The sequence below is a fragment of the Stegostoma tigrinum genome, chromosome 16 (assembly GCF_030684315.1).
Source record: "Stegostoma tigrinum isolate sSteTig4 chromosome 16, sSteTig4.hap1, whole genome shotgun sequence".
Classification (NCBI taxonomy): domain Eukaryota; kingdom Metazoa; phylum Chordata; class Chondrichthyes; order Orectolobiformes; family Stegostomatidae; genus Stegostoma; species Stegostoma tigrinum.
In genome coordinates, this window is record NC_081369.1 from 3520675 (window position 1) to 3548296 (window position 27622).

A 27622-nucleotide genomic window follows, 5' to 3' on the forward strand; every position below is an offset into this window, starting at 1 on the left:
GCTAAATATATATGTTAACTACATGGCCTTCCTTGATCGTACCCTTACACATTTAAAACCAACTAAGGAATACAATGTCCAGTGAAACAACTTCTGACGAGGGCTCAGGACAGCTCACACCCAAAGTGAGCAAATGAACTGCAATTTTAGGAAAGTGTGCATGGCAGCTATATTAAAATCCATGGAGCCCATGAATCTGGAAATCCATTAAGCAACACCTTTGCTGCTTATGTAACCACCAGATTGAATTCCATCCAAGGAGCAGGGAACAATATGGATGAACAGATCAACTGTGCAATGTCAGGGTAATTTGGGTACTGAGTTCAACAGTGCTGTTTAATGCTTGGACTGCATTAGGACCCAAGATCCAGTGCACATTTCCTGAAGCTTGATACACTTATGATCAGGAAAGTATGATGGCTGGACTCAGGTCAGTCTGTACATCACTGTTAAAAGACTTTATTTTCTATCCTGTGGCAAAGTATTCCAAATCACACTTTAGCTCAGGGGAATTTGGATTGTTAATAGAAGTGAAGTTTTAAAGTGGACAGAGAAAATCTATTTGTAAAGGGTGAAGAAAATCTATTTGGAAAGGGTGAAAAAAATCATCACGTGCAGAAGTGCAATTTTCTAATGATGAGCTTTTGTGAATTTGATATCCGTTGAATTCTACAAAACTAAAGTTATACTGGCACCTGCAAAAGCATACTCGGAAATCCCAACTTTTCTCACTTGGTTTGTGGGGAGTGAGCGTCGCTGCCGAGGCCAACATTTACTATCTATTTGCAGTTGCCTTTGAGCCTTCTTCTTGGACCTCTGCAGCACATCTGTCAGTGTTAGAGAGTCAGGGCTGTTTCAGGATAAACCAGAAAGTACTTTCTATCCAAACTGTTTGGAGATGACAGAAAACATTTCAGGAGTAAGAGAGACTTGAACATGCTCTCAAGGGTAAAACACCGCCCCCCCGCATTTGATTATTTAAATAATCTTTTGTTTTTTTTTTGGTTTCACTTTAGCTCCCACAACTCCCAATTGTAGGGGGCAGACAAGTCAGAGGACTGCATTATGGGCCACTCTGAGGCTTGGTTAATGTGGTCACCAACACTTTCAGGCTGCAGGCCATGGATGAGGTCATAGTACTCAACTGCCAGTCCCTATTTCAGTGTTTACATCCATGCCCATGTATCCCTGGGGAAAGAACTAACTATGTCCACCAGCACCAGTCAAAGCTTTCAAAGTGCAGGGGCTTGGGTACATTATGTCCAACAGGAATTCCATTTTGATTTACTCCCCTCCATCTTTTACCATCTTTCCTTTTATGTTATTGCTGCACTGCCCTGGAGGGGAGTGATTGTAACTTATTTATTTAGTTGATACAGTGACTAAAAAGAGCTGGGTTCTTTCCCCAATGACATAACTCCACAGAGGCTGGTACCCTGTCACCAAGTCACCCTTTACTTATACATGACAGTCCTTGACTTTAGTACTGTCACTTCAAAGCCAGATATCAGAGTATCAGAATTTCTAATGCTCCTCTTTTAATATGTCAGCTTGGGCTCCCTGACTGGACCAAACTAACAGCCTCAATCAGGGAAATCATATTCTATGATGTCCAGCTGGCTAACCTTGTTACAATCACTACACCCACCTTACTGATTTTTATTAGTGTCACAATCCCACTGTAGGTAGTCATAGTCAGAAATCACATGATACTATGTTATAGTCCAACAGGTTTATTTAAAATTACAAGCTTTCAGAGCGCTGTTGCATCACTGGTCGAAGTCAATTTGTTAATTATTGACTAAGTGATTAGATAAATTAGTGGTAAATTTAATAAAATAAAAAAAGTTGTGTTCTTCCCTAATGGAGTATGGGCTTCTGTGTAGGAAAAGAGTCCAGAAGGGAAAAGTAGAAACTGGTGCTGGTGCTAAACTATGCATTTACACTAAGACACTCATAAATCTTCAAAAATCTTTTCCTGGCTAATTCAACAGAAAGACACTAGTCTGTAAAACAGGTATATTCACATTAGGGAGGAAGTTCTAGGATTTTGACCTAGAACTTGTTTTGTCAAAGAACAGTGATTATTTCTAAACCGGAATTTTGAGTGGCTTGGAGGAGGACTCGCAGGTAGTAGTGCTCCTACATATCTACTGCATATCCTTCTATGTAGTGGAGCTCATGGAATTGGATGGAGCAGTCAAAGGAGTCTAGTTGCTGCAGTACAGGTCATTGATACTACCAGTGTGTACCAATAGTGATGTGATTAAATATTTATGTATTGAATGGGGTGCCAATCAAGAAAGTTGTTTTGCCCTTTTCAAGGATGGTGTCAAGCTTTTTGAAAAATGTTGAAGCTAAAGGCAAGTGAGATTATTCAATCAAATTTCAGGAACTTTAAATGCTTGTGTTAACATCCAATTCAAAGTCAGGTTGGTGATTTTGGTAGAAACAAAAATGGAGCAGAACTGAAATCTCACAGAGTGATTTTGTATTAACTAACCAGTGATTGGTATTGTGAGGAATAAATTTAATCAAACTCTATAGAATATTGCTGAAATGAAATACTAGTGAAATCACTGACATATTCAATAAAAGTCAGTGTAATGATGTGGTGTTCAATTCATACGAAGAGGTTGGTTCATCTGGGAAGCCAAACCACAACCATATCCCAACAATTCAGGTGGACCAATTGCACAGGAATGAGTAGAATATAGAGACACTGAGAAAAATTAGGGATCTAACAGTCCTTGTTCATACAATCTCTGAAAGCAGCACAACATGTAGATAAGGTGTTTAAGAACACATAGAGATTGCTTCCTTTTATTGGTTGATTCATAGGATACCTGAGTAGGGAGAAAATACCAGCTATATCCCAGCTACAGGACAGTGTACAATCTGTTCCCTGCATGACACGCAGTATCTGAATATACAAGAAACGTTACAGAGGAGATTTCCAATAATGTTGGCAGGAATGGAGAAATTTTGCGCAAGGAAAAGCCAGGTAAATTGGGGGGAGGGGTCTTACTTTAGATTCAGGTGTCTGAAGAGAAATTTAATTGAGGTGCGTAAAATATTGAGGAATTTGCATAGGGCATATAGGAAGGATTCCATTTCATAAAATCCCTACAGTGTGGAAGCAGGCCATTTGGCCCACTGACTCTCTGAAGAGCATCCCACCCAGACCCAATCCCTAAACGCTATGGACAATTTAGCATGGCCAACCTAACCTGACTGGGAAGAAACTGGAGCACGTGGAGGAAATCCATGCAGATGTGGGGAGAATGTGCAAGTGTCACACAGACAGTTGCCTGAGACTGGAATTGAACCTGGGTGCATGATGCTGTGAGGCAGCAGTGCGAACCACTGAGCCACCTCATTATAGGGGAAACATGATCAAGCTCTGTCCCAATATTAATCAGGAGCAGTACACTGCCGCCAAACACCATGAGCCTGACCTTTCCTTAGCTGAAAATCAATTACTGGGGCCATGGAATTACTGTAATTGACAAAAGGATTAGAGGAAAGTTGAAAATAAATTTTTCACCCAGAGGATGGTGGGATCTATAACTCATTGCCTAGAGGGGTGGTAACACTGGCACGGTGGCTCAGTGGTTAGCACTGCAGCCTCACAGCACCAGGGACCCGGGTTTGATTCCAGCCTCGGGCAACTGTCTGTGTGGAGTTTGCACATTCTCCCCGTGTCTGCGTGGGTTTTCTCCGGGTACTCTGATTTCTTCCCACAGTCCAAAAATGTGCAGGTTAGGTGGATTGGCCAAGCTAAATTGCCCGCAGTGTTCAGGGGAGTGTGGGTTATAGGGGGATGGGTCTGGGTGGGATGCTCCAAAGGGCAGTGTGGATTTGTTGGGCCAAAGGGCCTGTTTCCACACTATAGGGAATCTAATCTAAAGACAGAAAGGTTAAAAAATATTTGGATGTGCATTGAACTGGTTACTCCAGACATGATGGACCAAGTGAACTCCTTTGGTGCTCTACATTTCCATGACTTGCGTTTTGAATTTACACCTGCTATTGCAACAAAATTGCACATAGTCCTCACCTTTAATGTCTTTCTCCTCCAGCAAGTTTGTAAAGCTTTCCACCGAGCTAGTTTGTCTGAGTCCATGGATGTTGTCAAATGTGATATCATCCTGAAAACCTTCACCAATTAATCGTATAATGGTGTCCTCAAACTGGTTGTTGAGCACTGTCAAGTACAGTGCTCCTTCAAGGCGTTGAGCTCGGGTTGGTTGGAAGGAGACATCAAACTTTGCCTCCTCTCCACTGTTGAGCTTGATAGTGAGCATGCAACTTTCCTTTACTGTTTGCAAGATAAAATAAAGTGTAGTTTTACTTTGATAACCATTTTAAAAGTAATACAAAATTATCCATTGAAATTTGAGCTAATAAAATGGGAAGAATCAAACAGTCACAGAGTCATACAGCACGGAAACAGACCGTTCGGTTCAACTTGTCCGCACCAACCAATCATTTCAACCTGCCTAGTCCCATTTGCCAGAATTCGTTCCATACCCCTTTAAACCTTCCAATTCATGTATCCATTTAAATGTTGTGATTGTATTCCTCTGGCAGCTTGTCCATACATGCATCACCCTTTGTGTGAAAAAGTTACTCCTCAGGTCCTTTTTAAATCTTTCCCTGTCATCTTAAACCTATGCACTCTAGTTTTGGACTCAAAGACATGTTGGCTATTCACCCTATCTATGCCTCTCATGATTTTATAAGCCTCGATAAGGTCTCCCTTCAGTCTCCAACACTCCAGCAAAAAAAGCCTCAGTCTATTTAGACTTGACCTATAACTCAAATCCTCCAGTCCCAGCAATATTCTTGTAAATCTTTTCTGCACCCTCTCAAGTTTAAGAACATCTTTCTTATGGAAGGGCAACCAGAATATTTGCAGTATTTTAAAAGCAGCCTCACTAATATCCTGTACAGCCACAACGTAACATCCCAACTCTTATACTCAATGTTTTGGTGTCTGGGACATTGTCTGTACAGTAAGATTTTTTTATCTTGCATGTAAGGTGTGATGTGAGTATGACTATGTCAGGCTGTTGCTTGACTAGTCTGTGGAACAGCTCTTCCAGTTTTGGCACTGGCCCCCAGATGTTAGTGAGGAATACTTTGCAGGGTCGACAGGGCTGTTTCTGTTACTCTTTTCTGGTGCCTAGGTTGATGTCACACAATTCGTCCGATTTCATTTCTTTGAGACTTTGGAGTGATTGGCACAACTGAGTGGCTTGCTAGGCCATTTCAAACAGGAGTTAAGAGTCAACCAACCATATTGCTGTGGGTCTGGAGTCACATGTAGGCCAAACCAGATGAGGATAGCAGGTTTTTTTTACCTGAAAGGCATCAGTGAAACAGATGGGTGTTTTTTCCTAACAACTGATAATGGTTTCACGGTCATCAGTAGATTCTTAATTTCAGGTTTCTTTCCAATTGATGGATTTGAACCCGGGTCCCCAGGACATAAGCTGAGTTTCAGTATTAATAGTCGAGTGGTAATATCAACTAAGCCATCGCCTTCCCCTTAATTCATACTTAGTAAGATCTCTTGCAATGCCAGCATATCCAGCAGGAGAAGGATCCCTGGGCTGGCATTATAACTTGTTTGTTCAATTTTATTGCTCAGTGAGGAAGGTGGTGAAGAAATCTCAGCAGAAATGTGAAATTTTATTTCTACCTAAGTGTCCTTGCTGTGGAGCGAAGGGCTATGTCTGACACTAGCATTCACGTTTCAGACCAGTATTTGTACATGGGAATGAGAATGACGAATGAATAAATAACAACAAACAGCTTCAACCCATCCTAAACAGAATCCTCCTCTGCCTTGACCACTATCTATCCCTGACCCGAACAACGTCAATTACACTTCTGTTCCAACTATATCAAACACCCTTATCCATTATAGATTAACTTAACACTCATGTCATGTCTAAATTTAACCAATTAACTTAACATTCGTGCTATATCTAAATTGAATCAATCTAAATTTATAATCAGCATATTTCAATTAATCTGTTTTGTTCTGTTCCCTATGTAAAAAAAGTATTGTCCCTGTAAGCAGCTCACTTTTTTTTTGTTACCTTTTTCCGGATTCTCTTCTCGAATATAGTGGCGCTTAGGATAGACACATACAGTTCCAATGCATTCCTTCAGAGAAAACACTCCATAGTCATCAGAGATATTGACAGACACCTATCAAGAGAAAACACAAAGTTGATACATTAATTGTGGCAAGTGATTGACAAACTCTGATATGAATGTATTTGGGATTGTTAAATTGCTCTTCCTTCAAATTAACCCATAGGCACCAATGGGCTTATTTTTGACAGAGGAAATAATATGGATACACATTTCAGAAAGCAATGAGGAAACTAATAAGAGATCATTCTCGCTCTTGATGTCTTGTAGAAGAATTACACTCTATGATAGTTCCCAAAATATTTTTATCTTAAGTACAAATGTACAAAGCCAGACATGTTCAATTTCAAGGGCAGATTCCATAAGGGAAGAGGAATACAAATGACAGGTTAATAATCTAATTTATTTCCTTATCCACGTTTTCCATATATTTATATGTAATCCATTGTCCATGAGGAATCGGGCCCTCAGGACATCGCTGAAAAAAAAGTATGCAGTCGTTGACTGAAAATTCTAAAAACATTTGTTTAGTAACTCAAACGTGCAGTAAAAATGCCTGATGGCTTACTTTCTAAAGCCTCAGCAATCTCTCTGGTTAACACTTTAGTGATCTATATGTGCGGAGTCATAGAGATCTACAGAACAGAAAAAGGGTCCTTTGACCCATTGTGTCTGAGCCAGTCAAAAACAACCAAAACCAACCATGCACTTTGACTCTGCGTGAAAAGGATTGTAAATATATTGTAAAGCAAAAGCACAATCCTCCCTGACAAGTTTTCCATACCTATTAAATCGACTCATCCTTTCAGAAGAAAGAAACAGATTCAATCTCTCAGTTTAATTCCCACTGGTATGTGCCACCAATTTTCAGAAACAGCAGAAATCAAAGTGTTAACTGTATATCAATAACAGACACTGACTTGATTTCACCCTGTGGCTCAGTGATGGTGCTCCTTTCTTAAACCAGTTGGGCTATAATCTGGTGCTGTGTGATCTTTGACCTGAACCAAAAAGTCTAGGCTCAAAACCCACTTCAAAATGTGATGGGTATGAAGATGATTTCATAACATGTCCAAACAGTTACTGATGTGCAATGTATCTTTCTTGTGTAGAAGTACAAAATTATTAGGCTTCCCATTATCACTAAAATAAACAAGGAACTGCTGAAGATCGGAAACCAAAACAGAAGTTGCTGGAGAGATTCCACAGGTTCTGGCAGCTTCTGTGGAGAGAAAACAGAGTTAACGTTTCAATCCATTTCTACAGATGCTGCCAAACCTGGTGAACTTCTGCAGTAATTTCTGCACTTGTTTCTCTTCTTCACTCATTAATAGATTATCCTGGCTCACTGAGTGACTGATTCAAATTTAAGGGACGTAAAGGTGTTAGGTTTGGTGATAACACCTTAAGGTCACTTGCACAGTTCCATACAAAATATCAATTTCATAAGTGCGTTGGCCTTAAAAATTCAACCTGAGGTAAAGTGGGGTATCTGCAAGGCTACCTGCCCACAAGTGGTGGGGAGGTGTCCAATTAATTTTATGGATATTATTGCTGGCTAAATGAGATTTTCCACTCTATCTCCAGGGTTTTAGAGATAGGGGAACAGGGTGGCTACCTGGAGGTTGCCTTCTGGTATCAGACGGGTGGCATAATGCTTCAGGCACACTTGGAAATCCTCTGTACCTGCGACAAATCGTGTCTCGTGAGTCTTTTTTCTTCACTTTAGCATAGAAGGGTCAATGAGCCAAATGGACTTCTTCCAATTGCTATGACTTCTGACCCACTAAATGGGCAATTTGTGGATCAACAGTTGTTCCCCATGTAGTACAAGCTTCAAACCTGCACTGTAAACTGACAGGGAGATCAAGAAGCTTGCAGGTTAAATCCTGCCCATGGAGTCCCTTGCCAAGTTATCTAGGCTTCTTGTGTAATACTCTGTGAAAAAAGCCATAAATAAAATTTGATATTTTGGTAATGTAGATCTACAGTTAATCCCATCAGGATCTCTTAATCAAACCCAATGTTTCCCACCAGAGTATTAGACAAGTATTAGTTACCTCAGGTACAAGAATGAGAAAGGGTTAAAATTAATAAAGGGTTATTTCAAAGGAATACTGCAATTAAAGTTGGTAAGCCCCCAGGACTGGATAGAATCCACTGGAGGATGAACACAGGAACATACAAGTTAAAGGCAGGAGTAGGCCACTCTGATCGTTGATCCTGCCATTCGATAAAATATGGCTGATCTGATTATTCCAAGCTCCAGTCTACTGCTGGGTTAACTTTTCATCTGCATACTTCACAAGAAACAATCTACCTCTGGCTTAAAATACTCAAAGACTTTGCTTCGACCATCTTCTCAGAAAGGCAGTTTCAAAGATGCTCAATCTTCTGTGAGAAAATAATTCTGCCTTAAATGGGTGACTCCTTATTTTTAAATAGTGACCCCTTATTTTCCTACCCAGGGGCACATTCTTTCCATAAGCACTCTGTACAGACCTCCTCAAGATCTTGCATGTTGCAATTAGGTCAGCTCTTAGGTTTCGAAACACTAGCAGTCACAAGTCTAGCCCTTTGTCATAAATAAGACAACTTATATATTCCAGGTATTAGTCTAGTAAAACGTCTCTGAACCACATCCAATACATTTGCATTCTTCCTTAAAGAAGGAGACAATACAGAGCACAGTACTCCAGTTGTGGGCTTGCCCATGACCCACAACTGAAGGATAATGCTCCCTACTTCTGCATTCTGTGCCACTCAGAATAAAACATTGCATTTTTTTAGCCTTCCTAATTACTTGCTGTGCTTGCATTCTAACCTTTTGTGAATTATGCACAAGGACTCACAGGTGCCTCTATGTCTCAGAACTCTGCAATCTTTCACCAGTTAGCTAACATGCTTATTTCTTATTCTCCTGTCAATAAAGATAATTTACATTTTGTATATTTTACTCCATTTGCCACATCTTTGCCAATTCACTTAACTATCTGACTCCCTTTGGAGCCTATGATTCCTATGGCATACCATTCATTACTTCTTGCCAGCTAAAAAATTACCTATTTATGCCTGTTCTTTGTTTCCTATTGACTAGCCAATCTTCTATCAGTGTTAATATATTACCTCTTATACCAAACACTGTTCTTTCCCTGAAATAATCTTTGATGTCGCAACTTATCACATGCTTTCTGGAAATCCTTGTACTGTACTTCTTTACTTAAAACACATGTAACTTTCTCAAAAAACTCCAATAAATTGGTTAAACAAGATTTCCTTTTCATGAAACCATACTGGCTCAGCCTAATTACCTTTAAATGTCTTTAATAATAGCTTCTAGCATTTTCTCTATAAAATTATAGGACTTACAATTTCCTGCTTCTGTCTAACTCGCTTTTTGAATAAAGGAACTGCTTTCACAATTTTTCCAATTGAAAGGAATCCTCCCCAAATATAGGGAGTTTGGGAAAAAAAATGCATTAACTATCTCACTAGCCATGTCTTTTCTTGTATGTCTATTGCTTCAACAATTTGCTTAGTCCCACTCACCTCATGATAGCAATTTTCTTGCATTTCTCTACTCCTTTCATTTCCTAATTTACAGCTATTTCTAGGATATTACTGCTATTCTCTAAAGTGAATCCTGAAGCAAAATTCCACTGATGAGGGATATTGGGGCTCTGATCAGGAAAAAGAAGGAGGCATACACTGGGTTTAAGCTATCAACTGAATCTCTAGATGACTATAAAAGGTTGAGGAGCACACTTATGAGGGAAATCAGAAGAGTCAAAGAGGGGATGAGACTGATCTGGCTGATAAGCTTAATGATAATCACAAGAGGTTCTATAGCTATATTAAAAGTAAAAGGGTGGCTAGGGAGAGAATAGGACCCCTTAAAGATCAGCATGGCCCTCTATGTGTGGAGCCACAGGAGACGGGGGGAAAATTTTAATGAACATTTCTTTTCAGTGTTTACTGAGGAGAGAATCATGGATGCTAAGGAAATAAGGCAAACAAGAGGGGATGTTTTGGATCACATATGCATTGCCAGAGAGGAGGTGTTTGCAGCCTTAGAAGGTGGGTAAATCCCCTGGACCTGAGCAAGTCCATCCTTGGACATATGAGAGGCCAGGGAGAGAATTGCAGAGGCCCTTGCAGAGATTTTTGCTTCATCTTTAACAACTGGTGAAGTTCTAGAAGACTGGCAGGTGGCTAAGGTTGTTCTATTGGTTAAGATTGATAGCAAAGATAAGCCCAGGAACTACAGGCCGGTGAGCCTGACAAGTTATTGGAGAGGATACTGAGGGACAGGAGCAACCAATATTTGGAAAATCAAGGTCAGTTTAGGGATAGTCAGCAAGGATTTGTGCTTGAGAAGTCATGTCTGACAAATCTGTTAGAGTTTTTCAAAGAGGTAACCAAGAGGATAGTTGAGGGTAGGGCAGTGGATGTTGTCTGTATGGACTTTAGTAAGGCATTTTACAAGGTCCTGCATGGCAGGCTAGAGATGAAAGTTAGGTCACATATAATCCAGGGAGAATTAGCTAATTGGATTCAAAATTGGCTTGATGGCAGGAAGCAGAGAGTGATGGTTGAAGGTTGTTTCTCGGACCGAAGGCCCGTGACTAGTGGTGTGCCACAGGGGTCAGTGCTGGGATCTTTGTTATTTGTTACTTTATGTAAATGATCTGGATGTGAATGTACAAGGCATGATTAGTAAGTTTGCAGATAATACAAAATTAGGAGGTATCATTGATAGCAAAGAAGGTTAACAAAAATTAAAAAGGGTTTTTGATCAGATGAGGAAGTTGGCTGAGGACTGGAAAATGCAGTTAAATAGAGATAAATGTGACGTGTTGCACTTTGGAAAGTCAAACGAAGGTAGAACTTAAAGAGTAAATGATAAGGTCCTGAGGAATGTTGTGGAACAGAGGGACCTAGGAATACTAGTACATAGTTTGTTGAAAGCAGCGTCACAAGTGGACAGGGTGGTGAAGAAGGCAGTTAGCATGCTGGTTCAGGCATTGAGTATACAATTTTCGTTACCCTATTATAGGAAAGACATAGTTAAATTGGAAAGCGTACAAAGAAGATTTATAAGGATGTTGCCAGGACTAGTAGGCCTGAGTTATAGGGAGAAGTTGGCCAGAATAGGACTTTATTCCTCGGCACATAGGAGAATGAGGGGTGACCTTATTGATGTGTATAAAATCACGAGGGGCATAGATAGGACGAATGCATATAATCTTTTCCCAGGGAAGGGAAATTGAAAACTGGAAGGCACAGGTTTAAGGTGAGAGGGGAAAGATTTAAGAAGGACCTGATGGCAACATCTTCGTGTAGAGAGTGGTGCGTATATGGAATGGGTTGCTGAAGAAATTGGTTGAGGCAGGTACAATAGCAACATTTGAAAAAAAAGTTGGATAGTTACATGGATGAGAAGGGTTTACAGAGATATGGGCCATTAGAACTAGCTGAGTGGGCACCACAGTCAGCATGGACTAGTTTGGGCCAAAGGGCCTGTTTCCATACTGTACTAGACTATGACTCGATGAACTGTTAATCTGTCAACTCCATGTTTTCCATTATTTATTCCTGTGAATTAATTTCATTTGGTTAACCCAATTTGTTTTTTAAAAGTTGTAATTATGTTTTATCTCTCCCTAGTCACATTTTCTTGCACTGCAATTTTTCCCCCTTCTGTTACTGTTATGATTCCAGTTGATGGTCATACCGGACAGGTCTGATCCCAGAGTGAAACCTGTTTTGACAGACCATAAGTCGTAAAAGCAAGTACAGTTACAACATTTAAAATACATTTGGACAGGTACATGATGAGGGAAGGCTTAGAGGGATACGGGCCAAGTGAAGGCAAGTGGGACTAGCTTAGTGGCCAAGTGAAGGCAAGTGGGACTAGCTTAGTTTGGGAAACTTGATCAGCATGAACAGGTTGGACCAAAGGGTCTGTTTCCAAGCTGTATGACTGTTTGACTAATTTGGCTACCGTGGTGGTCAGTCATTGCTATTTTCACAAGAAACTACCAAAGTATTTTTAAAGAAGAAGTATCAAAGTTTATTACACACAAAAACAAAAACACCATTTCACACAGTATAAATACTATTTGAAATGGCCTTACGATAAATATCAGAAGTAAGGTTATAACCGTTTTACCTTTACAACAACCTTACAGAAACATAAACCTCGTCATGTTTCCACGCTACAGCTCCTTGTTCAGTTGACATGGGTACAACTGGTTCTTTCCAGCAAACCTTCTTTCATTCATGTCTCCTCATGAGGCCCTTAAGCAAAGTGCTAACACACTTACTTCTGAACATGGGTTCCTTAAACATTCCTTCCACAGCATACTGTTCTGGAGCTTTTTCTTACCGGCAATAAGTGACTCAGGACTGCTTGTCTCTTCAAATTGCTTTGAAAACTGCTAAGGTAGCAGCAGCTTGCTGCCAGAGATCTGTTCTCTCTGACAGAAGTCTGCACATTAACTGAAGAAACCTACTGGATGATTCTTTCTTTCTAAAAGAATTAGTTTCAGCCTCTGTCTCTCAGTGTCATAGAGCACCTTGCTGCTAGACAGCAGCACCTTTTCTTCTTATTGACTCATTGTTTCCTAAAGCATTGAAACACTTAGTGCCAGGATTTTTAAAAGCCCAATTTAGATGCAAGTAAACTAATTTCCAGACACCTCAGGACCACACAGAATTCAAAAATGAAAAATGTTTCTTTTCCAAACCCACACAAGATAGAAATACAAGTTAGATTTAAAGGTATCTCTCTAGAATTCAAGTTTCTAAATACTGATCATCATGAACCTTCATCACATTCATTTTTCGTATTTATTTGCTAATTTTCATATTTCATCCGATCTTCTGACTTGCCACTTTTGTGTAATATGTGCTTTGCCTTTTAAATGAATATTCTCTTTTTTAATTAACTATTGTCAATGGAAACACTATTGGGAATTTTCTGTACTCATTGAAATGTATCCATTCTGTGTATTCTAAGATATTCCCTTAAAAGCCTATCACTGCATTTCCATTGACTTATCCTTTAGCTCCATTTGCCAGCTCATTTTAGAGAGCTACAGTCATAGGGTCACATGGCATGGAAACAGACCGTTTGAACCAACTCATCAATGCCAATCAAGTTTCCCAAACTAAACTAGTCCCACTTGCCTGGATTTGATCTCTCTAAACCTTTCCTATTTACGCACCTGTCCAAATGTCTTTTGAATGTAACTATACCTGCATCTACCACTTCCTCTGGCAGTTCATTCCAGATATGAGCTATTATCTATGTGAAAATGTTTGCCATTATAATTGCCTTCATTTATGTTTAAAATATGGGTTTTGTGTCCACGCTTCTGTTCCCACCACCCGCCCCCCGCCCCACAACTCATTGTAAATTTTAATAACACAATGGTTCTTTCTGCCTAAGGGAACCTTCACGATAACATAATTAATCTACTTCAATGTACAATACCAGATCTAATATAACCCCTGCTGTATAAGCAAATATACTTTCCTCAGAAACTATACTGAAACAGTCTATGCATTTCTCATCTAGGGTATTTTTGTTCACCTGATTTTTCTAATCTACATGTAAGCTAAAATCTTCGATGACATTGCTATATCTGACAAGCTCTTGTAATTTTTTCCATTATATTTTGTCCTGCCATGTGGTTACTGTTACAATGCCAGTGAAACACTCCCATGTACCACTTCTTGCATCTATCCTTTCTCATCCCTGCCCAAGCTGTCTCTACATCCTGATTGCTAAAAGTAGACCCTTTTTCACAATTGTGTGAATACAATCTTTAATTAACAGAGCCACCACTCCACCTTTTCCTAGTTCCCTGTGCTGCCTTACTATTAGATTCCCTACAGTGTGGAAACAGGCCCTTGCGCCCAACAAGTCCACACCGCCCCTTGGAGCATCCCACCCAGACCCAACCCCATCCCCCTACAACCCACACACCTCTGAACACTACAGGCAATTTAGCATGGCCAATCCACCTAGCCTGCACATCTTTGGACTGTGGGAGGAAACTGGAGCACCCAGAGAAGCAGACACGGGAAGAATGTGCAAACTCCACACAGGCAGTTGCCCGAGGCTGGAATCGAACCTGGGTCCCTAGCACTGTGAGGCTGCAGTGCTAACCACTAAGCCACCGTGCCACCCCACTATTGTGCCTTTCAATATTTAGGTCACAATTCACATCATAATTTGATGACTAGTTCCTCCTGCTGACTCTGCAAGACGTTTTTCCTTGGCCTGTGTATGTTACTGGTGACTAGGGACAACTATGACTGGATCTTCCCAGCTCTATATTTCTTCCAGCGCTGAGCATATATTACAAACTTTGGCACAGACCAAGCAGCACAGCCTTCTAAATGAGTGCTCTTTTCTGGAGACAACGGTGTAAATCCCTCTCACTATTCTGTCACCTGCTGCCACTATATACCAATTTGCTATCTCCTGACTTGAACAGATTCCATAATACCATAATCAGTTAGCTCACTTGCCCTGCTGCCGTCACGCTCAAACAGACACACTGAAAGAACATCTGAAGGGAGAAAATTGAACAGGTATTGTTCATAATCCCCTTGATCACACTGGGTACAAGGTGGATGCAATTTGAAAGTGTTGTGCTTTAATGTGAGAAGCTAAGAAAATAATTGCTGCTGTAGAAAACAATTTGCTGGAGTTAATTTCTTGAAACTAAAGAAGATACTTCTTAAGCCACTAAATTACTACTGAATATGATACCACATGGTTCACATGTTACCTGGGCAGGTAAGGTACCATCATTTTTGAGGACCACAGGCAGCTTCTCTGTTTGGCCTAACAGTAGACGTGAGTAGATTAACAGTGGGTTCCCTATCTTATTGCGCAACTTTGGCTGCAGGACATTGATCCGGGGCAGGTTCCCATCTCCAACGATATCAAATACCAGGGATTTTGACTTAGGAACACTGGAAAACAAAATGTGAAAAAGGAATGGTTTTCCCAAAAAAAATAGTGTGACAGCAATGGCAAATTCGTGTATTTAACTTTGTGAATATACAACCCCATTCATTCTGTAAAGCTAATCTTGCAAAATACATGTAAAAATGTTTGGATCTTTCCTTTCTATAGTTGAGGTTTTGCAATTTCTCCTTTTTTCCATGGATTGGTAAACTTTCAGGTCCATTGTTTCATGTCTGGCAGTATCTATCTGCGACCTCATCTGGGCAAATTTTTCTTGTATCAGTGCAAAATGCAAGAGCAGATTAGATTAATGACGGATTCTATACTCCTGCCAATTTGTGTTTGCATCAGGCTCAACTTTTACTTTTTTCATTCTAGGACTACTATGCTCATTCGTAAATCATCAGGATCTTTGCAGGTCTGATTAATCAGTCCAGGAAGCAGACTACAAATTGTACACTTTGGATATAGTTATATTGATAGGAGTGCAATCAAAATATATCTACAGCAGAGGGGCTTAGGGAGGTGTATTTGAAAGTGTGTAAGGGAAGTTGGGGATCAGTTGGATAGTCACTCAAGAGTTAGACTATGTATCTATCTATTTACTCTTTGACTGGTTCCTCAACTGCAGAGGAACCATCTGAATTCTCCAGTTTCATTGGAGAATTTTGGATGGTTCATGACGAAGGGAAGTTGTCCAATTTCGTGGCTAATTCCTATGAAGTCTGTTATGTCAGAGATTCCGCAGGGTCCTCATGCCCAACTCCCATCCACTTTTAGAAATGGCTATCTGGTCTTTGGAAAATCCAGGCCAGTTGATTTGGGTGAAGTTACAAATAGATACTGCCACTCATGAAACAACAGCCCTAAAAGATACTAATTAGGACAAAAATAGGTCAGAGAAATCTCAAGTGTAAGAAACAAGAATGTAAACATTGGTTCTGTCCTCATTTACGAATCAAGCCACAAAGTAATTGTCAGTATGGACTGTCCAAACCACTCTGGCAGTGAGTTCAATATTCACAATACTCACAATAAAGAAAGCTCTCACAATTTGTTTCTTTTAATCTGACTTTTTTATGCCCCTTTGTATGGACTCCCCAATGCAGGTGGAAACAATTTCTCTACATCTACAATATCAAATGCCTTCACATTTTTAACTCATTCTGAGGGATCCTCTTGGTCTCTTCTATTCCAGTATATCCTAGCTCAATGGTTCCTAGTACAGGATCTATCATTGTGTGAACATCCACTTCTGGCTCAACATCTTTATCTATTATATGGTGACCAGAACTGTGCAGGTATGGACTGCAACATGAGATTGACCGGTGTATGTTGCTTCTCATAATGGCAGGATGCATACTTTGGGTTGTCTGCTCTTTTGATGGAATGTAATCTAGTAGCATGTAACCCAGCAGTAAATATGCAGTAAGTTGGTTGCATACCTCAGCAAATGGCCCAAATTTACGTGAGGTGAGAAATTCTTGAAGGAGTGCATTGGTCTAGCTGGAGCAGGCACACGATGTGTCTGGATAAGAGCTCCCAGGTTATTGGAGAGTGACAAAGTGTCAGGGATGAGGTGTAGCTGAGGGTATGCTCTTTGCATAACGTCCTTGAGACATGTGGGAAAAGGACATAGTGGATGCTGCTCACTAAATACACAGTCAATTTAATAGAATGTCTCATCACCAAACATTTCAAACAAACACCCAAACAAAGCTTGGCTATTGATATGATTGGCATCAGAGCCCTCGTGCAAGCCTAAAGTCTCACTCCTCTCTGCCCTTGATTGAGGCAGCAGCAGTGGAGAACACACATTCACCCACCTTCTTCGGAATGCATCTTTCTAAAGGAGCTCTGAGAAAGATGAAGTATGTTTTGTCGAGGTTTATTCAAAGTCAAAAGGAGCAAACTACCGCATCCATATCTTGGAGCAAGTTGCTTGAGCAGAATCTCTGAAGTCTGAATCAACTCCTTCAGCACCTGCCATTACTTTCCGTGTGGACTTACTTCAAATTAGCAGTCACAAAACCCTTCTGCAGAGGTAGCAACAGCCAATAAAAATCAATCAGCTGATATCCTGAAGGTAGTTGCTGAGTCCGTTTAGTGATGTTGACAGGAAGACTTAATTGTGGGTAAATTTGTGTTAAGCTGTCTGTATTTGAGAGGTGTTAGGTGCAGCTGTGAGGTTAAGACTTGAGGTACATGCTGTCTGTGCAAGCGAACAGCCTACTCATGATAGTACTGGACTCACCTGCATCAATGTGCTTGCGCTTCACAGATGCCATTTTGGAACAAAAATAGTCTCCAGAATTTATATAAACAAACTTCACTATGCATACAGGGAATCCTAGTTTTAACTCTTCCATTTTAAAGCTAATTTTGCTGGAGTTGTTTCTTAATGTCCTTTCTCTTTATTTAAAATATTATAGACTGTTTTGACATCCCTTAATTCCTAGTTATATCTAACGATATTGCATCAGATTTATTTTTATTCATTTGTGGGATGAGGGCATTGCTGGCTTGCTAGCATTTATTGCCCACTCTTTTTGCTGGTGGCCATTGAAATTTCTCACTCAGAGTACACTTTGTGCCCTTGCTATCCTCAGTGCTTCCTTCAAGTGTTGTTCAACATGGTGGAGTATCAATTCATCAGCTGAGGGAGGACAGTTGTCATTGAGAAGGTGATGGTGAGCTGCCTTCTTGAACTGCTGCAGTCCACTTGCTGTGGGTTGACCATTGACAATATTTGTGTGGCACAAATATTATTTGCCACTTGTTACCCCAAGCCTGGATATGGTCCAGATCTTGTTGCATTTCAACGTGATCTGCTTCAGTATCTGAGGAGTTGTGAATGGTGGTGAACATTGTGCAATCATTGGCAAACATCCTCACTCCTGACCTTATGATGGAGGAAAGTTAATTGAAAAAGCAACTGAAGATGATTGGGCCTAAGATAGCACCCTGCAGAGATGTCCTGGAGCTGACATGACTGACCTCCAACAACCACAACCATTTTCCAATGCATCAGGTGTGACTCCAACCAATTTAGAGTCTGCCCCTGATACTCATTGATTCCAGTTTTGGTAGGGGTTCCTTGATGCCACACTCAGTCAAACGCAGCCTTGATGTCAAGGCTGTCACTGTCACATCACCACTGGCATTCTGCTCCTTTGTCCATGTTTGAAACAAGGCTGTAATGAGGTCAGGAGCTGAGTGGCCCTGGCAGAACTCAAATGGAGGTCCCTGTGTGTGCCGCGAGAACTAGCATCAATGTGACTGTATTCTGCAGCTGAATGTCATGATTCCTTTTTGAAACAGTTATCTGTTCAGGTACCTGTATAACCCAAGCATCAGCTCTACTGTCCTCTACAGGTAAAATCATAGAAGATTTGTACATTTGTTGTGCGGTAATGTGAATTTTTCTAGAGACTTGCCTGAAAGCAAGAAGCCTGATTTCTTCACTGAAGCCTTCCTAGTTTTGTTTTGCATATTATTTCAGCTCAGAATGCAGAGTACTGCGCATGTACAACACCGTATTTCAATTTTTTTCCAGGTAAAAATTATCGTCAGGAGCCCAACTCTACTTTAACATTGACTCCTGTTGAAAATCACACTTTACTTTTAGTTATTTTACTTCATGTTGAGGTTTTCACAAATGCAAGCCAGCTTAACGTGAGTTCACCCTGTATGTGTAATCATGATTCAATGCAAATTTAACTATATCTTCCCAATTTGGAAGTCCAAAGAAATTAACCTCTGTAGTTTGTTTGCGGTTATGTCTTTCTCAATTTGGTTACTCTTAATAAGTTATGTATCCCAGATCTATTTGTAGCTCTGTCCCATCAATTGTAACAACATAATGTCCATAGACTAATGCTATACCCAGGTGTTGGCTCCACAACAGCTTCGAATATGCACTGGTAATTCTGCATGGTCTGAGGTGTGAACGTAACAACCACAAACTTGTGGTCATAGCTCGGGATGTTCATTCTGGTGGGTGTCACATCAAAAATATCAGTAATACGAGCAGCAGCCTGAAAAACCAGAACAAAACAAACAGTGAACCAAACATTGGTATCAAAAGTACAATTGTAGTGACTAGGTAAACATCCCTGGACAGTGATCTGAAATAAAAACAGCAAAAGATGGAATACTTCAGCAGCATTTGCAAATAAAACCAAGTTAAGGAGACAGAATTTGACGTCCGAGAAAGGTGTGGAATGGATGTGGGAAGCAAAGTTGAGGCCGGGAAATTGGAATTGCCCCCCGGGCCCCATACAACATCCCATCTTCAGGAGACGTTCAGGGTCTCACTCTGTACCCAACTCCTGTGACATAGGGTGACCATAGACCAGCCTAGGGGGAATTTACTTTTAAAATCCCACTGCATTTTCATCAAGTACTCCATAGGTAAGATCGAGTGAAATCAATTGCAACAACACCTTGTAATCTCATAGGCTACACTGCACTGTGTTTATGCATTATTGTTGAGTTACACCATGCACTTACTTTATTAGAAACCGGTTTAACAGATACGAGCACATCAGCAGCTACTTTGCCTCCATTGGTAATCTTGAAGCGAGCCTCAACTTTATCCCCGACATGTACATTATGGAAAAGGTATTTCTTCTCATCCTCCACATAGACTCCGCTGCAACCAATAGACTGCAGGCACTGGTGGAGATTAATATTCTGGCAAATATGATGCTCCTCAAAGATGGAAGCAATGTCATCCACCACAATACCTGGGCAAGCAATGAACACCAATGAATCTACAGCAAAGAAAGCGTTAGCTTAACACAGGCAACAGGTTACCAAACATTATAAGAAAGATTTTCGAAAGCAATTCAGAAATGTAGAAATCAAACTGTTTTTTAACACAATAAACACCCAGAGGCACACACCTGCAACTTATAAAGCTTATATGTAAATCCTTTCCTCAGCAGACCACAAGAAACTTATAAATATTTTTAAATTGTCTTGTTTGTCAAAGGAGAAAGGCAAGAAAAATGAAAAAAAAACTTTTTTACTCATTCCATGTGACGTGTGCACTGGTCACAACAAAGACTACTCAGCAAAGTAACGATTGTGATGAGGTCAGCCAGATGACCCTCAGAGAAAATGAGTTCCCCGGTATGACTGTTAAACACGTTCAATCAGGGAGCTCTGAATGACAGAGAAAAGTAGGAATTCCTCCATGCTTTGTGACAAAAGGGAGCGATTGGTGGTGTGAGCATTGATCTGTCAGAGTGGTATGGTGCACGTGCACAAAGCTGGCTTATACTGTGTCTCCCTAAGCCTATAACCCCCAAACTAGTGCTGCTTTGTTGTTGGCACCTTTTCCTGAACCACTGCACTGGCTTTTTTTGTCACCTGCAATGCCTTTGTAAGTTCGTTCCTTTGGGGATCTAGGGTGGAGGGTGTTGCATGTAGCAATCCTGCATCGCCACAGATTACAGTGATTAATGGACTTCCAGCCCAACTGTTTATTTTGTGGCGCGGTGGAGTCCACGGACCATGTATACATTGGTTGTGGGCGATTTCACCCCTTTTTTAGTTATTTGAAAAACCTTTTGCTATGTTTTTGATTGCACTTCAGCCTCACACTTCTGATCTTTGGGCATCCAGTGAGGATCGGGGTGGGCAGATCAGAGCACCACCTTGTGAGTCTGCTCCTGGGCCTGGCCAGGCTGATTATAAATGGGTCGAGGCAATGGGCCATGGAGTGGGGTTATCTCTGCAGACGGTCTTCCTTTCTTTACGACTATTTTCACACCTCGCTGTCCTTGGAAAAGGAACATGTAGTGCCCATCAGTGCTGTCAAGGTTTTTAGGGAGAGGTGGGTACCATGGGAGGGTGGAGTGCTTTATTTCCCCCTCCAATTCCATTTTAATTTAATCCCTACCCTCCCTCTTCACTTTCTTCATGTAAGCATTGCCCTTACCCAGCTTTGCTTGTTAACGTTTCACTCGCCATGTGGGTGCTTTCCTAGGGGTCGCAAGTATGGAATAAAGATTTGCATAATGGTGTCTTTTTACTGAGTCACTGCACATACACACAGACCATGGATGTTGTGGGGAAAATATACGCAGTGCTGCTGTGCAATGGCCACAGCCAGTTTACTCAGTGCAGTTGCTGCTGACAAAAATGAAACGAGGAGAGACAGAGACTCTGAGCTGACTCTAAAGAGGCAATAGCAGAGTGAAGGACTGCTCATATGTAAATAAAGGGTGATTTGGTGACAGGATACCACCTTTGTGGAGTTATTTCAGTGATGCTGACAGAAAAGCATATTCCTGAAAAACTTGCTCACAGCAGTAGTATTTGAGTTGGAGTGAGCATTTTTTACATTCATGACTTTATTTTCATGGGCCTAGTATGTGGAAAGAATGTCGGCACAACATTGTGGGCTGAAGGGCCTGTTCTGTGCTGTACTGTTCTATGTTCTAATGTGAGGTAACACAGTATGGAGCCAGAGGAACTCAGCCGGACAGTCAGCATCAGAGGAGCAGGACAGCTGCTGTGTTCCTCCAGCTCCACACTGCGTTGTCTCAGACTCCAGCATCGGCAGTTCTTACTATCTCTGGTAAGAATGTGTTATCATAGCTGGGCAAACAACATTATGGCAGGTGAAAAGCAACAAATAATTTTCCTCACAGCCTGTGCAGATGCAGTTTTTTTCTCTTATCAGGAGTCTAACTTTTCCCGAGGCACCAGATACTAAAACCTTTCAAGAATTGACGGGCTTAGTTAAGGAATATTACGACCCCAAGCCTCCTTTAGTTCAAAGACGTTATTGTTTTTACTCAGCAATTCAAGAATCAGGGGAATCCGTATCAATATTTTTGATTAGTTAAAGATGATTTGCAGAAGTATGTGACGTCGGTTTAATCCTTAAATGGATGCTCAGAAACCCTTTGGTGTGTGGGATTAATGACGTAACATCACAAGAACACCCACAAGCTGATTCACAACTGGACTTTAAATAGGCTTTATCATTTGACAACATAGCAAGTGGAGCATATGAGTGCAGGGTATTTCAACGGAAATGGACATCCTTGTCAGTCCAACTGAGCTTGGGGAAGATCACTTGAGTATAGCCAATTGCACTGGCTCACTCAGGACATTTCCTGATCAGAGGGACTCGTGGTCAGCCTCCAAAAAAACCCTGAAACAAAGCCAAGCCTTGGCCAAATGCTTAACGTTTTCTTCAGGATCCTGGCTGACAAGCCATTGTAATTGCTGCTGGCAAGCAGACTCAGATAAAGAGACCTACTATACCTAAACTGAGTCAGATAACTCATGGATCAGTATCCAGGAGAGGTTATGCCCTGGAAAGTCTATCTACATCTGGTTTGGAACATTTAAGTTGCTTAGCAACATCCAAATCAGAACCAATCAAAATAAATGCTTGGTTAAAATGGTCAACTGGTTCTAATAGAGGTTGATAGTGGCACAGGCATACCAGTGATCACAGTACCAGTTTTCAGCGAAATTTGATCGGGACTTCAGCCCTTAAGTTTGCTCAAGCCCTCGGTTTGGCTGAAAATCTGATTGGGGAATCTTTACAGATTAAGGGTACTCCTTCAGTTCCAGTCTCTTATGAAAAGCAGCTGGTTCAGTTACTAGTGATTTTAGTAAAAGGCTCAGGCCCAAGCTTGTTGAGGCAAGATTGGTTGTGAGAGATTCACCTTGATTGGCTGAACATTTTTCAATTAGAAGATGGCTGCCTGAGTGAAGTTCTAATTAAATGCCCAGAAATCTTCCAGAAAGGTCTAGGGACTATCAGAGAAGCCAAGGCCACCTTGCACACAGTCATGGAAATATACAGCACCAAAAGAGAGTCTTTGGTCCAACTCGTATATGCAGGCCAGATATCCTATATATATCTTTTCCCACTTGCCAGCATTTGGCACATATCCCGCTAAACCTTTCTGACTCATATACCCTCCAGATGTCTTTTACATGTTGTAATTATACCAGCCTCCACCACTTCCTCTGGCAGCTCATTCCATACATTCACCACACTCTGCATGAAAAGGTTGCCCCTTAGGTTCCTTTTATATCTTTCCCCTCTCTCCTTAAACCTATGCCCTCGAGTTTTGGACTACCCCACCCCAGGAAAATATCTTTGCCTATTTACTGTTTCCATGCCCCTCATGATATTATAGACCTCTATAAGGGGAAAATAGCTCCAGCCTATTTTGCCTCTCCCTGTAGCTCAAACCCTCCAACCCTGGCAACATCCTCATAAATCTTTTCTGAACCCTTTCAAGTTGGACAGCACGTTGACTAGGAAGCAATTGCATGATTCTGTAAAGTCCACCCAGAGCCATTTGCCTTACATACAAAAGTAGAAGCAGAAATCTGAAAGCTGGCAAGGGTGGACAGTGAGAGTCTTTTTCCGAGAATGATGACGTCGGCTTGTACAAAGGGGCATAGCTGCAAATTGAGGGGTGATAGACTTAATTCAGATGTCAGAGGCAGGTTCTTTACTCAGAGAGTGGTAAGGGCATGGAATGCCCTGCCTGACAATGTAGTTAACTCAGCCACATTAGGGGCATTTAAACAGTCTTTGGATAAGCAGATGGATGATGATGGGATAGTGTAGAGGGATGGGCTTAGATTAGTTCACAGGTCAGCACAACATCAAGGGCCAAAGGACCTGTTCTGCCCTGTATTGTTCTATATTCTATGTTCTGTGAAGGAATCATCAAACTAGTCCAATTTGCAAAACGGGGCAGAACTGATCCTACTGATTTTGAAGCATGACGGGTTGGTTTGCCTTTATGGAAATTTAAAACAAAAATGGTAAACTGCTTTTCACAGCTGAATAAATACTCAATCCTTCACATAGAGGGTTTATATGCAAATTTGGCAAGGAAGCTTTCTTCATGAAGCTGGACTTGAGCCATGCTTACTTGCAATTGCATTTAGATAAGTATTCCCAGAGCTATGCTACAATGAATACCCATAAAGCTTGCACCAATATAACAGCCTGCCACTTGGGGTCTCATTAGCCTGCACCATTTTTCACTGGACAATGAAGAACATTTTGCAAGGTCGACCTCAATTCATCTATTACTTCGATGATGTTCTAATAACAGGGAAAACTACTAAAGAACACCTAGAGAACTTGGACATAGTCTTAAGGACTTTTTCTAAGGTGGGATTATGCCTAAGAAAGAAAAAATGTGTTCCAGGTCCCCAAAAGGATATACCTTCCATAAAAGTTACAGTTTTTAATTGGAGTAAGGCAAATTTTAATAGTATGAAACAAGAATTTTCAAAAGTTGATTGAAGTACACTGATCGCAAGTAAAAGGACGTCCGACAAGTGGGAGGCATTCAAGAGTGTGACAGTGAGAGTTCAGAGGCATTTAGTCTCTGTTAGAGTGTAAGGGTAAGGCTGGTAAGATTAAGGATTAATGGATGAATAAAGATATTGAGGTTCTATTCAAGAATAAAAGAGAATCTTACTTTACATATAAACAACTTGGTTCAATTAATTCTCTTAAACAATATAAAGAGTGTAGGGGGCATTCTTAACAGAGTTGTCAGGAAGGCAAAGAAGGGATATGAATTAGCATTGGCAGATAAGGTTATATGTAATTCAAAGAGATTCTAAAAACACACTGACCAAGAGAGTAACTAGAGAGAGTACATGGCCTCTTAAAGATCAAGGAGGTCACCACTGTGTTGAACCCCAGGAGATGGGAGAGATCCTAAATGAATATTTCACGTAAGTTTTTACTGTGAAGAAAGAAATGAAGTCTATAGAATGCAGAGAAAATAAACTTTGGTGTTTTAAAAACAGTTCACATTTCAGAAGAGAATGTTTGGGAGGTTCCGGAGAATTTAAAAGGTAGATAGATAGAAAGAGGAATGTCAGGGATTCTGGCACTGTGAAAGCTGACTCAGAAGTGGCAGTACTAGAGTAAGGAACTGTTGATGTATGAATAAAGGGTGACTTGGTGCCAGGGTACCGGGCTCTGTGGAGTTATTTTGGGCAACATGGTATGTATAATGCTGAAAAATTGTGCTCCGCATTTATGTGTGCTTCCACCCAAACTGTCTCAGTACAGTTACGACATTAGCATCAATCTCAAAAAGTTTAATAAATTTTGCGGTGTTTCAATACAGAACTCAATCTGAACTACAGACAAAATAGTGCAGTTACACAAGTGAGCATGACTGTCCCTTCTTTATTTTTTTACTGAAAATGAGTTTCACTTTGTTTCCCATTCATAATCGTTCTTGAGAAAGTGATACGGCCATAAGAAATAGCAACAGAAGCAGGTCATTTTGTCTTTCAAGCTGGTTCCACCATTCAACGATGGCTGATCTGACACTTCTCACATTCACTTCCTTGAACTTTCTCCATAATCCTCAATTCACCCACTGATCAAGAATCTATCCATATCAGTGTCCAAATTCATAAAGACTCTGTCCCACAACTCTCCAAGGCAAGGAGTTCCAAAGACTCACAACCCTTGGGAGAAAACATTCCTCCTCAACTCAGTGGTAAATTGGCACTCCTTTATTGAGTTATGCCCTCAGCTCTTAGGCACCCCAATGAGGGGAAACTTCTTCTCAACATTTATCCTATGAAGCCCCGTAACAATCTTATATGTTTCAACGAGATCACCTCTCATTCTTTTAAATACCAACGAGTAGACTCCCAAACCATTGAGCTTTAAGCCAATCCCTCCATACCAGAAACCATCCAGTGAAGTAATGTAATTCTTTAAGGTTTTGGAGTAGATATGTAGCGCAGGTTGGAGGTGTTGAGGTTGCTTGCTCACCCACCGAGCTGGTTTGTTGTTTTGCAGATGTGTCATTACTGTGCTGGGTAACATCCTCAGTGCAGCCTCCAATGAAGCGTCGGTGCGTTTTTCCCACCTTGTTTTTAAATTCTGGAGTCCGTTGAGATGGATTGCCTTACTTCCGGATTTCCTTCATAACGGAATGTATAAGGGATCAAGTTCAATGTGTTTATTAACAGCATGCTTTGTGGAGTGCCATGCTTCCAAGAATTCTCATGCTTGTCTCTGCCTAGCCTGTCCCAGGATCTTGGTGTTGTCCCAGTTGAAGTCATGGTTCTCCTTATCCATGTGGATTGAGATGAGTGAGTATTAATCATATCTTTTTGTAGCCAGTTGGTGTTCATGTATTCTTGTTGTTAGCTTCCTTCCTGTTTGTCCAATGTAGTGTTTCTCGCAGTCTCTGCAGGGGATCTTGTAGATGACATTGATCCTGTCCCTGGAAGGGAGTTGGTCTTTAGTTCGGGAGAGCAGTTGTTGTAGGGTTGATGGGGCTTGTGTGCCTTTCTGATGCCCAGCGGTCGTAGGAGACATGTGGTGAGTTCCAACATGTTCCTGATATAGGGTAGTGTGATGAGTGTGTCGGGCGCGTAGAATCTTTCTGATACTGTTTGTGTACGCATCTTCTGACCCCGTTCTTTGGATATCCATTCTACTTGAAAACTTGGAAGAGGTATTCTTCTTCCTCTTGACATAGAGGAAGAACTAAAGACCATGGACAGGACCAACGTCATCTACAAAATCCCCTGCCGAGACTGCGAGAAATACTACATCGGTCAAACAGGAAGGAAACTAACAACAAGAGTACATGAACACCAGAAATTTCTGAAGGGTCTAGACCCGAAATGTCAGCTTTCCTACTCCTAAGATGCTGCTTGGCCTGCTGTGTTCATCCAGCTCCACACCTTGTTATCTTGGATTCTCCAGCATCTGCAGCTCCTATTACCTCTGATACAAGTATCTCTGTGTAGACTGTATCCTTCTCGCAGCTGGCTTTTCTATCTATGTTTGTGTCATCTGCAAATTCGGCTACAGTACGTTTGCTTCCTTCCTCCAAGTCATTTAAAAGATATTATAAAATAGTTGTGGTCCCTGCACTGATCCCTATGGAACCTGGCTGGGTGCCAACCTGAAAAAATTCACTGTTTCCTGTTCATTGGCCAATTCTCTATCTATGCCAAAATACTACCTCCAACACCTTGATATCAAACTTGGTCAGATGTTGCATTGATATCAAGAACAATCATTCTCACCTTTTCTCTTGTTTTCAGCTCTTTTGTCCAGGTTTGCCCAGGAAACTGAAAGACTGAAGAAGGGGATTACCCGAAACATTGACTTCTCCTTTCCTCCAGATGCTGCCTGGCTTGCTGTGTTCTTCCAGCCTCCTGTGTGTCTACCTCAGTAAATGACTGAATTGGATTTCCCTGTTTCTTATGGACAGGACATATCTGAACAATCTTCCCCATTGTTCGGTCATTGCCAATGTTGTTGATGCTTTGAAACAGCTTGGCTAAGAGTGTGGCTGGTTCTGGAGCACAAGTCTTCAGTGCTATTGTAATCAAGGAAACATTAAACTTAGCACTGCATCAGGACCCACAGTGAAACTAAGTCAATGAAAATATGGGGTAACTTTCCACTGGTTG

The 27622-nt window shown here is 41.0% G+C and overlaps 1 protein-coding gene across 1 annotated transcript in view; it reads right to left on the reverse strand.

The window, feature by feature from the left end:
• The window catches only part of hydin (HYDIN axonemal central pair apparatus protein), a 654146-nt gene that overhangs the window by 108781 nt on the left and 517743 nt on the right, over window positions 1-27622 (reverse strand). Inside the window, exons 60-64 of the mRNA XM_059651568.1 lie at window positions 19667-19902; window positions 19040-19191; window positions 14973-15159; window positions 6111-6222; window positions 4061-4321 (exon numbers count right to left, since the gene is read on the reverse strand). Of these exons, the coding sequence (XP_059507551.1) occupies window positions 4061-4321; window positions 6111-6222; window positions 14973-15159; window positions 19040-19191; window positions 19667-19902 (948 nt within the window). The remainder of the gene's footprint in view (window positions 1-4060; window positions 4322-6110; window positions 6223-14972; window positions 15160-19039; window positions 19192-19666; window positions 19903-27622) is intronic.